Source organism: Megalobrama amblycephala, linkage group LG2 (genome assembly GCF_018812025.1).
Source record: "Megalobrama amblycephala isolate DHTTF-2021 linkage group LG2, ASM1881202v1, whole genome shotgun sequence".
Classification (NCBI taxonomy): Eukaryota; Metazoa; Chordata; class Actinopteri; order Cypriniformes; family Xenocyprididae; genus Megalobrama; species Megalobrama amblycephala.
In genome coordinates this window covers 39,774,032-39,786,537 of record NC_063045.1, presented here as the reverse complement: position 1 = coordinate 39,786,537, position 12,506 = coordinate 39,774,032, and the positions used below count along the sequence as shown (strand labels likewise).

Below are 12,506 nucleotides of genomic sequence, written 5' to 3'. Positions count from 1 at the left end.
TACACAACTTCCTGTCTCCCACAGAGATAAGATCGTAGTTAATGTGACAGTGTCAAATTATGGACGATGATTCACAGAGTGGGTTTTCTGTGCTTTTCGCATAAGAAAGATCAAATAGTTTCTTCTACTTACAGAGGATTATGCTCCTTTACATTTTCAACTTTCTTTAGTGTGTAATGTTGCTGTTTGAGCATAAAAAAGGTCTGCAAGTCACTCCAAAGGGTATTAAGCACTTTTTTTCTGATTTCCCTGAAAGGCCTCGATTGTAGTCTTGAGTTTTCTTTTCGGAACGAACACATCACAAACTTCGTCACATTTAAATAATGAAACTTGCGATTATGGTAAGGGGCGTGACATTTCCAAAACACACTTGAAGCGGTTGACCAATCACAAAACACTGATCCATCCAACCAATCAGAGAACACTGTGCATTTCAGAAGGAGGAGCTTCATAGAGATGGGAACTAAACAGAGTGTTACTGACAGACTGGGTAGAGAGGAGCTGAAACAATTTCAAATAGGTGAAAAAATAATTTGTGAAAACTAAAGTTTTTTGAACATTCAAGCATGAAAATCTATTCTAGTAGATGCCAAAAACAAAATCAAGGCTTTGAAAAAGGACATACTGTAATAGGTCTCTTTTAAAGGGGTAGTTCATCCAAAAATTCTGCCATCATTTACTCAGCTTCATGTCATTCCAAACCAGCAGGGCTTTATTTTTTTATTTTTTTTATGCCCTGGACATGTCCTTATCAGGATTCCTAAGATTCTCTTTTGCTGCCACATTTCCAGTTTAATTAAAAAGAGGATAACTGCAACTACGGAAGGGAAGTACACGGCCTACATCTGTAGCTTCACACAAAACAGCTGTTTCCTCAGCGCTGTGTGTAGCCATGCCAATTTTATGCTTTCCGTGTTGGGATTTCCAAGGAGAACATCTTAAGCATTGATTGATGCTGGGAAAAGGAACTTTATTGACAGCAGAGAGTTTGAATGATTTATACACTGTAGTGAGACATTTATTTTTGCACATCTTCGAAGATAAACAGTCCTTTAGACGTACAGCAAGCACATGGTAAGGCTGAAGCTCATTTTCCTGAATAAGTCTTTATCATCTAACACCCAATGTAAGCTGTGTTTAGTATAAATCCTTGAAGCGGTGCTAGAGCACCTTGAAAATGGTAGTAAAAGAGATATGTATTTTGAAGGGTGCTGACAGTGTGAGAAGTTCATGCATCTGACTTATTTCACACGCTCTTTTTGTGAACAAGGACATGCTTGAAAATCGCCACAGCATTCGCTTTCATTCTCACTTCACCTCCTGCTGGTTCAAGGTATGAGCATGAGAGACGGTTCACACTTTCTAACTTTACTATCACTGCTCTTGAAGTAAACATAAATGTGCAATTGTGCCACATAATCCATGCAAATTCTCTAGGGAGGCAATATGCACATATTTTCACACCTCTAACAAAGCCAAAGTTGGAGTTGTTGATAAAATTCACACTTGCACCCCAAAGGGATGCGTTTTTTTTTTTTTTTTTTTTTTCTTCTTCTTCTTTTTTTTTCCATTTAGGGAGGACAGCTAGTAAACAGCTTCAAAATTACCACCAGCAGGGAAATGCCTGATCCAATCACAGCTTACCAACTAAAGACAAAGACTTAATCCTGGTTTTAAAATCATGCATGTCAAATATCTGAAAACTGTCCATTTGCCTTAGATTTGCGTGCCAGTTTTATAATCCAGCAAGTCTGGACATGAGACACATCACTCACCAACATTATTCATTCCACATTGCTATACTCGATCAAGATGCCGTCATCAAATAGGGTACTTGTGTATTGTGAGACCCTTTAGGCCACTAGAGACTAACAAGTGACAGATTGAATTCAACAGCCTCTCCATGCTGAGCCGGATTGGAACTGACCAGGACAATGGATGCTCTGAAATATATTTGCTCTCATTCTCACTTAGGGTATCATGAATAATTAAATTGTCAGAGATGGGCTTGTCTGGACTCAATCTCACTGACTGATGACATAAAACAAAGCTTTGTCTGTCTTCTTCTGATGGAAGAATGGGGTTGGGTAGTGTTTTTAGTTCTAGTTTAAAAATATCCCTAGACTTGTCTATTATTTCAGCTCAAAACTTCTACCATTTAATTATATTTTTGTTATGTGAAGAGCATGTATTTAACAAGGACAACAAGGTATCAAAAGTGTCGGATTCAGGAGGGAAAAAAAATCAAATTCATTTTATCACGTGTGCCAAGCCATTTTAGCAAAATAACCACTTCAACATATTTCATTTGGAAATTAAAACTATTTCCAGTTACTTCACATTATAATAAACATACCACTGTCTTCACCAAATGTGTATTAACACCGCATCTGTTGTTGTTTAATCAGTTTACATGTCCATACAATGTAAAACCCTATTCCTGGTGTTAAATTTAGAGACTCCTGGATCAAAATAAATATCCCTTGATGCCAAAACACAGGTGCAAAATGTTTATTTGCATATAACCTTTATTAATATTGCCTCCATATGGTGATTTATCAACTAAATATATCCAAATGTACTCAAAATATAAAGGTGCCAAAAAAGAGTTTAAGTATTTACAAAATAGATGTGGAAAAAAAGAATCTATATGTTCTTCGCCAAGAAACAACCATGTATAGTGTTCATTCCAAATTCATACTTCCACCAAGGATGTGAGCATGCTAATATGCTAATGCTAATTAGCACTGTCTTTATCTTTACACACAGTGTTTTCACACAATGGTTTTATAAACACTGTACAAATAAACAAAAATATAATACCTTTTCAGTGCGCATAAAACATCCCACAAGCAGCATAGTGGCCAGTTGTCCCAAAACTTTGTTTTATTTGCTTGAGAGTTAAGAGTTCTAGATCAAATCTAGAAAAATTGCAAATTGTGCAATCATGATAAGCCACGCCCCCTTCATGCAAACTTAGAGTGATTGAAGAATAAATTACCAATCAAACATTTTATGCTATATAATGAAACTATATTCGAAATTAATTACATTTTGGTCTGGACTGCATGATGTACAAGAGGAATGCAGAAAGTCAAAAGTATTTTGGTTGTCCGCAGGGTTATTATCATTAAATAAAACTAAAAAGAAAAGCTGTATTTATGATCATCTATGTTTATAATCATACACCTGCAGAATATATGTCAACATTGCAGCATTGGTTTTTCTATTGGATGGCAATTTGTATGGCTGGAGTTAACACCTGCAAAGTTAACAATAGCATGTTAGCATGCATCCAGTATGTAGTGCCCTCATATTCAGACGTCATGCATCTTAAGTAAGAATAGACTTTGGATGGAATGCAGGAGGGGATGGAGCATGAATGCCATTATCATTTCAGCCTGCTTTTAGGCTATGTTGTTATTGTTTGGAAATGAGATTATAGATAGGGTTAAAGCTATGTTTGTTATCCTGGAATGTTGTTCATGGACTAACAAAAGATGTTGATGAACACTTAGATATGGTTAAAACTATGTTTGTTAACCTGGAATGTAGTTCAAGGACTAACAAAAGATGTTGATGCAGGAACACTTCCTTCCTGGGAAAAATCAGGGTTTACACCCCTATCCTTGTGATTGACAGGACTATATGGACCTGAAATATTTGTTAGGAACTTTGTTTGGTCTTCAACTTCATTCAAGACTTATGGTTAGCAACAGACCCTACTTACACTAACCAAACTTGGAAGTTTTACAATGCTCTAATGTAATTACTCACATTTGCACTGTCATTAGAAGAGATCCACCTGCAACTGAATTAGGATGCAATGACAGTTTGTCACTAGAACAGACATATTGTGCAGTATCAAGCATTGCCAAAGGAAAAAATCAAATTAAACAATAAACACAGAGATTCCAGAGAGAAATACAGCTGAGAAAAAGTGGCATGGTATTACATCTATCAATAGTAAATTAATGACAGAATTCTAATAAAGACTTTCCAAGATGTCAAATCGAGTTTGGTTATAATTAGTCAATGAGAAACATTTTGATTAAGTCACAAACTCTTTGCATTTGTCTTGGTTCATTTTGAAATATATCTGACAATAATTATACCTACCCTAATGATGCATTAAACACAAATCGTTTGTGACTGTGTGAATAGAAAGTTAATTATCACATTAACATATTTCTCTATGTTTGTGTATTGTAATGAAACTGTTCTCGATTCTGCATCAGTTTTTTTTTTTTTTTTTTGATCCATCTGTACATAAGTCTGTCTGTGTACTGGCATTCACTTTTGAGTGTGTGTGTGTGTGTGTGTGTGCGTGCATGCAAAAAGCTTAGCTGGCATTACTTGGTTTGTGTTTGTGATGACTGCTGTCTAGATTAAACCCGATCAGCAGACCAATCAGAACATGTTTGGCAACAGATAAGCAACACTGCTGATGGATGATGTGGTGATGTCATCCCACTATGACATCATTGTATCAATACTACTGCCCTGCCAAAGAAACACACGCCAATGACTAGGCACTATAGCGATGTAATCAGCTTTAGTGAGAGCATCATTTCAACAAAATGTGGGTCGTCACAGGGTGTGGGGGATGACAACAGCATGAGACATCCAAGAAGATGCTTTATCACTCTCAAACAGTGTTCCCAACTGAAGCTACATCTGCAGTTTTGGCCGGCATAGGGACAGGATTCCCTTTTCAGTAAGTAATCATTTAGCAATAAGTCATTTTATAATAAGTGACTTAAAGTACATTGTAAAGTACAAATGAGCCCCCCGGAACAATTTGATGCTGAGGTTCTAGATCACAGGTGACCAAACCTCCTCCTGGAGAGCCAGCATCCTGCAGAGTTTAGCAAATACTTGTGGCAAGAAACCTCCTACAGACCTTGATTAGCTAGTTCAGGTGTGTTTAATTAGTGTAGGAGCTAAATTCTGCAGGACATTGGCGCTCCAGGAGAAGTATTGCACCCCGAGTCTAGATCAAAGGCATAATGGTGCTATTTTGAACCTATAAGCTTTTAGTTATCAGCTTAGGTCTTTAACCACTATGCCTCATCCTAGCAATAAACAGTTGAAGTTTCATCTACGGTAGTCTGGCAAAACTTTATACCTGTATTTTTATTACTAATTTAATTTTACTCAACACTTATAAAAATAAATGTTCTTAAAGGGGGTTTTCGCAGTGATGCCACAGAAGAACCATTGTTGGTCCCCCAAAGAACCTTTCATTGAACAGTTCTTGAACTATTTTCTTAGTGTGAAGAACATTTTAAGTCTATTAAGGCCATTTTAAATCTAAAGAACCTTTTTTTCTGCTATAAAGAATGAAACACAATTTTTGTACAATGAAAGGTTCCATGGATGTTAAAGGTTCTCATAGGGAAATTGATGTCAATAAATTATGTTTTATTAACAAAGTTCAGGAGGAACATGTTCAAATGATCTACCCAATCAGCATAAGAGGAGGCATATAAATACGTAGCTGACTCACCTAAGTTCCTCGACAGTTTTTTCGACATTCCTCCTTGACTGGTTACTATCCTAACCAAAGATACGGGGGAGTGCTCTGGGTTCGGCCCACATTCCAAGCTCGGAGCCCTCCCCCAGATAGCATGCCAAATACGCATACTCTATATAATCAATTGTAAATGTGAACTCCTGAAAGAACCATGATTTTTAAGAGTGAAAGCTAGAGTCAAGTTTTGTGCCTGAATTTTCCATCATGGACAAGCCAATTCCATGACTTCTGTTGCGTCTTTTTAAACAGGATGGAGCTTCTGGAGGGCCACTATCCATGAAGAGTTTAACTCCAACACAACTGCCAGGACATTTCTAAGTTATCCCAAAGAGCTGGATCAGGTATTTAATTGGGACTATACGCTCTTGACATAGAGAGAAAAACTCCAAGGGTCTGCTAAAGTGATGCTATGTCATGTGATCAAAAGTTGAGAAACCCTTTTACTGCAGCACACTCTGATGTAGGCAGTTCATCCAGCTGTTCCTTCTTTGTTTCAAACTGTGTCATTCTTTCCAAACCCCTAAAATGTATTAAATGCCTTTCTTTCCATCAAACCCATAGTTTTCTTCATGAAATATGTCCTGATTGGCTGTGATTATGTGGAGTTGTGTAGCATTTTTGCCTTCACTGCAGACAGACAAATTACTTGTTGATGGAAACTTAAGTTGCACCTGGTTAGGAAACGCCGTAATATGCTGTCGCATCCAGCTTGAATAATAACTGAAAAAAAAAAAATGACAATAGCTTTATAGTAGCTTCCAATGAAACAAGGATGCCTCGGTAGCACTTCCACCCTGCTGTCTTGCAAAATGACACTGAATTGAAATGCAGAAACAACATAACTGCTTATTCACCCAAGCATGAGAGAACCCATCAAAGTCAGCAAGATAACATGTCTGGTCCAAACAGACACATTCATACACACTCCGAGGATTGCTTTGTTCTGGAGCTCTAGTTTTTGACCCTATGACAGGCTAGTCTCTGTGTCTCCGGGCAGCCAGGCCATGCGTTAAACAGCATTCACACACACATACACACACCCCTCCCCACAGTCAGGTGATACTAACCCTCTGCTCACAATGTGACTTCTCTGTTCGACTCCGACAGATAGACTGAAGGAGGGACGTAAAGAAACTGACAACTAAAAAGAAGGACAAGACACATAACCAGAAAAGAGCAAACCGAACCCTAATCTACAAAAGATGTAGCTGATTTTGTTAAGAAATTGTCTTGTCCCTGAACAAACACATACACACACACACACACACACACCGGAGACTCGCAACAGATGGAGGAAGTATTCAAAATGTGGACTTACCTTGCTGGCTGCGCCTTTGGGCATAAACCACCACCACGGCTGCAAGCACCACACAGCAGAAGGACGTCACAATGTTGGCCATCTGCAGAGACACACACAGAGGTAGATCGTGAGGCTTCTGGCCTGCCCGAGAGAAACTGGGTGGCACCGATGCCAAGACAGCATGAGGAGGACAGTTTCCTCCTTCCCTCCCTCCCTCTCTCTCTCTCCCTCTCTCTCTCTCTTGTTTTCTTTCTTCCAATGTCTCTGCCTTCTGATTCCCCGCCCCATTTCTCTCTATCTCTGTCTCTCTCTCTCCCCTACTTTATACCATCTCATTAGTGGAATCAATGTCCTCTGGGACTGATATTCTCTTTGGCCAACTGGCTGTGGGATAGACAGACCTAGATGAGAAATAGTAGGAAGGAAAGACAATGCCAGACTGTTTGGATCCAGGATTGACCATCATAAAGACATTCTCAGTCTCTCTTCATCTGGCCTTCTATTTCTCTTTTTTTTTGTCTCTATTTTTTTTTTTCCCTCACTCTATCCATATACAAGCTCTATTGTTTTTTAAACCAGGGAAAATGTTGTATGATCATTGATTTCTATTTCATATAACTCAGGACAGTGTTTCCCAAACCTGTACCTAGAGTACCCCCAAAAGTACTCATTTTGAATGTCTCCCTTATCTGACATGCACATTTCTAGTCTTGGAGTTGACCTCCAAGACCTGACAGGTAGTCTTGCTCCAAACTCACACCATCGGTTGAGCCACTGTTGTTATGGCTGACTTAGCTGGGCCATTTAAACAAACAGCCTTCAATTCTATTTAGTGTCAGTGGCGCAAAAAACCCACTCACCATTAAAAATGCCACAAGACTTTTTGGGGGGGAAAAACAACACATAATATTTTCCCACTACCTGACAGATATCACTGAAACAGATCTCCTGATCAATCATAACTGTCTCTGTGACAGCCCTAGACTCGGTGAACAGCAAAACAGTACACCTTAACCAATCAGAAATACTCTAGGCCCATCAATCATTTTGAGTGTTCATGGGTTTTTGAGAGATATTGGTTGCTAGTATGTCTTTGAAGGGCAGAGTATTGGAAATGGCCCTCTTTTGGTTGAAGTAAGCAAAATAGTGCAAGTTTGCTGAAAACACTTAGAGCAACTTTAACAGAGTTCCAGTTTCATTTAAAGGTACAGTGTGTAATTTATGCAACACAAGTGGAACCAAACAGAATTGCAAAAATAATTAATAATTACCATTTTTACCAGTTTGAGACATTGCTAAGACCACTTCTGAAACTGTAGAGGCAACATATGTGAGATTACTGGGAAATTTGAGTCCAGGAAAATCTGAGAAGCAAGAGACCTAACCAAAATTTGATCTCAATGTAATCTAATTTATGTCCAGAAGAAATAATTGAGATATTAACAGGATCCCTTTAGTGATTTTATTTCCTATGGGAATAATTCACAGTGAAACATCTGAAATCCAGACCAAAAACAACACATTGTAGGGTCAGGATATCAATTTGTCTCCCTAAGCACACCAGCATTTAAAACATTAAAACGAGCCCATAGTTAAAACAAACACAAAGAGAGGCATTCATCAGAGTGAGACTGGGAATATTCATAACCGATAAAAAAAAAAAAAAACTTTTTCCTGGATGAATGCACACATAATGCCATAGATGGAATATAAGCAGAAGTTTCTCTTTTTTTTCTTCATCTTCTTTTATTTTTTTCTACTCTCACTTGTTTAATTGTCTCCCATGATCCCAACGGTAGTTATTCATTAAAGTTAAACAGGAAATTATAACACACCCTATTATCAGGATGGTTAACTTGCTAAAGGAAATGTATACACACTATATTTATATATTTAACATTGTAATCACAACACCGTCTTGCTAATTGTGGAGAACCTAGCTCACTTGTAGCAAAAGTTCTTGATTGTTTTTGCTGGCAAGAACGTGCTCGTTTTGGCTGGCGTCAAAGACGTAAGTGGGAGTGATGTGCATTTAATATTTGCTTTTATTGATGTGGATGTTTAATATTGTGGATATTTAGCTTTTTGTCAGCTACTTATTATGTTCTGATTCATGGGTCTGCATACTTAGCATGTCTTTTATCACATGCTGTATTTACCCAGCATTTGTCACTCACTAAACACAAGGTTCACATACACATAAGCGTGAAGACGAGAGAGCAAACTATTTTCTTTGATCAATGTCATAGACTAAAGTCAATATTGTACATTCTCGCTGAATAACATATTTGCGTTTGTTTGTTTCCGTGTCGTTCATCAAAAATCCATCATAAACATTGTATGAGGTAATTTACATATGGATGACAATAAACTCTTTTTGAAAACAAGCATATGTCCAGCACAGCACAGCACTACTTATGGAGTCGCATAATTAATATCATTACAGAAAACAGTTGATAAATCTTTCACATTCAGCTTAGTAAGTATGTCTAAATTAAGAGTAGTTCCAAAATGGCTTTCAGTATTTTGAAGTGTACTTTTCAGTTTTTCAATTATCAGTGCTTAAAAAACCAAACCTTTCCTCTATTCCATTGAGATTCTTGAGTAAAGCAGAGAAATATTGTAGTCTGTTGACTGACACTTTATATTTATTCCAGAGCTCGAGGAAAAAAAAAAAAAAAAATGGACTGACAGGAGTGAAATTAAAATTGTATCTCTCTGTCAGTTCTTCAGAATTCCTCCTTTTTCTGGCGGCTGTAAGTAGCATTTAGCCCATCAAACTCGCGAACAATACATTTGATATCTGACAGCTCAGGATCCTTCTTTTAATGACATCCCATGGCACTGTAGATTTTATAATAATGTTGCTCAATGAGACCCATTTTGCTCGCCTTTATCTCCTGTCTTATTTATTTATTCATTTCTGATTTATGGCCATTGCTGCTGAATAGACGCATTTCTCTCACTGGTTAATTAAAATATATAATTTATCGTTGGTGCTGAATGAGTTTTTGCAAACGTCTCAGGTTCCTTCTGATGTCCTGTAAAATTTGCATTTAAATTGGAAGGCCTGAACTGAATACTTGCAAAGAAGGTATGAAGTATCACAAAATAGTACCAGCCAGGAAAATCCCAACCAAACCCTTGACTGACAGATGAACACAAATCACAAAAAAAATTATCATCGTTTTTTTTTTTTTTTTTATAACTTACCCTACATAAAAATCTCTCAATTTGCCAACACATTCTCATATTTGAATCAATGTGGCCTAAAGGATATGGAGATTGGTCTACTACATGTTGAATACAAATAGCAGTGCCAGTGGCAGTGAACTATGAAAATCTTCATGTAGCATATCAATGCTTTCTAGCAGTGAAAGTTGTCTCCCTTGAGTTGCAAAAATGATACATAAAGCATTTACCTTAAATAGCTCACCATTACATGTATGAAGTAAAATTTTTAGACCAACTTTAACAAGTGTTATACTGGCAAATCACTTATGCTGTTGGTCCTCCATGTGCTGCCAAAACAGCACCGACCAGTCAAGATTCTACAAGAGCCCTGAAGGTGTCCTGTGGTTTCTGGCAGGAAGACATTAGCAGCAGATCCTTCTGTGAGGTGGAGCCACCATGGATCGAACTTGCTGGTCCAGCACATCCCACAGATGCTCAACTTGGATTGAGATCTGGGGAATTTGGAGGCCAGGGCAACACCTTGAACTCTTCATCATGTTCCTCAAAGCATTCCTGAACAATGTGTGCAGTGTGACAGGGTGCATTATCCTGCTGAAAGAGGCCACTTCCCCCAAGGAACACCATTGTCATGAAGGGGTGTACCTGGTCTGCAACAATGTTTTCCTGACAGAACATTGCCTAGATCATCACACTCCCTCCACTGGCTGGTGGTCATCCCACAGTGCATCCTGGAAGCCATCACTTTCCAAGGTTAACGGCATACATGCACATAGCCATGCACGTGATTTAAAAAAAAAAAAAAAAAAAAAAAAAAAAAAAAAAACGGGACTCATCAGTCCAGGCGACTTTCTTCCACTGATCCAAGGTCAGTTATGATGCCCGCGTGCCCATTGTAGGTGCTTTTGATGGTGGACGGGTCATCATAGGCACTCTGATTGGTCTGTGGCTGCGCAGCCACATACGCAGCAGTGTGATGTACAGTGTGTTGTGACACATTCCTCCTATAACCATCATTAAATTTTTGTGTGACTTGTACCACAGTAGACCTTCTGTTGGCTCAGACCAGATGGGAAAACCTTTGTTGCCGTCGTTTATCGACGAGCCTTGGGGCGCCCAACACCCTTTCACCGGTTTGTGGATTGTCCCTCCTTGGACCACTGTTGGTAAATTCTCACCATCCAACATATTGATAATGAGAACTGATTGCTGCTTACCATCTAATCTACCCAGACCTTAACATGTGGCCTTGTTAGGAGACGATTACATCTTTACAGGATTACAGGAGAACATTACACTTTAAAAAGTTTAAAATGTTCAATGCATATTTTGCTTTTATCGCTATTGAAACACAAGAAAGAAAATGCAAGCATTTTTAGATGTGCAGAAATGTATAAAAAATATCACACAAAGATTCATCAAAATGGTTTGATCTTACCAACCTTAATGCCCTTTTTACTACTTCAAATCAGTTTAAGCCAGATACTCTTATTAAAGCATCGTGGCTCATAGTCATAATCATAATTATGAGGCCAGAATGCAGCATTTAAGAATCTTAATGAGCAAACAAAAAGCTTGCATTCAAATCATTGTGATATGCATGATAATGCTAAATTTTTTTTTTTCCAGCAAAATGATCACAGATATATCATGAATATTCAATATGTCGCTCAGACCTAAATGTGACTGAACATCCAAAGATAAAATCTCAATCAATTTTCCACAAAGCCTCCAGTGTTCCTACTGACACACTCACGCAAACTCTGAGGTCATATCCTGTAATTAAAGTCTGCATTCAAGACCCCTCCTGACACTAATTCCCTCCATCAATCCAGTCGTATCAGAGATCTCTCAGATTAGCACCCATGCTACAGCGCACATGGCACACAGCCATGCACACATACAGCCAATAGCCATGACATTTAAACCCGTCACATCACCCCTAATCGTATGCCAAATACAATGTCAGTCCTGTCAAAGCCTGTGGGGCTGTGATCTTTGTGCTGCTGTGCTGGTGTTATTTATTAAAATAAATAAATAAATAAATAAAAAACAGATTAATGATCAATACTGGATCAGTGCTTTAGCACTACGCTACAACCCATCCCATTTACTGGGCTGGCACCTGTGTTCACTGAAAATGTGCAAATGTGTTTAGGTGGAGGCAGAAGAAAATGTACATTAGAAATACATTTCATAAAATGTAAAAAAATAAAATAAAAAAATGTCAGCTTGATGCAACTGTCTTGACATCAAAATGGAAAAAAGCTTCATTAAAATAATGACATTTTTGAAATTATTGAATCAATTAAAACAAATAATGTACTAACACATTACTTAATACTAAACTACTCACCGCTTATTAATATTACAGAGAGAGAGAGAGAAAGACCAAAGTCATGTGGTAAAACTGACAAACAAAACAGGAACACAGAAACACACTCTTGGATACTTACAGAATGTATAAAGCACTCAATG

General features: G+C 38.0%; 1 protein-coding gene across 5 annotated transcripts in view; it reads right to left on the bottom strand.

Moving 5' to 3' along the window:
* Positions 1–12,506, bottom strand: part of cntfr (ciliary neurotrophic factor receptor) — a 228,297-nt gene that overhangs the window by 121,032 nt on the left and 94,759 nt on the right. For all 5 annotated transcript variants that reach the window (XR_007182606.1, XM_048175330.1, XM_048175338.1 and 2 more), the window contains one exon: positions 6,855–6,936. Coding sequence is in view for 4 of the 5 variants with exons in the window: in XM_048175330.1 (XP_048031287.1) it covers positions 6,855–6,936 (82 nt within the window). In the remaining variant the exon portion in view is untranslated. The remainder of the gene's footprint in view (positions 1–6,854; positions 6,937–12,506) is intronic.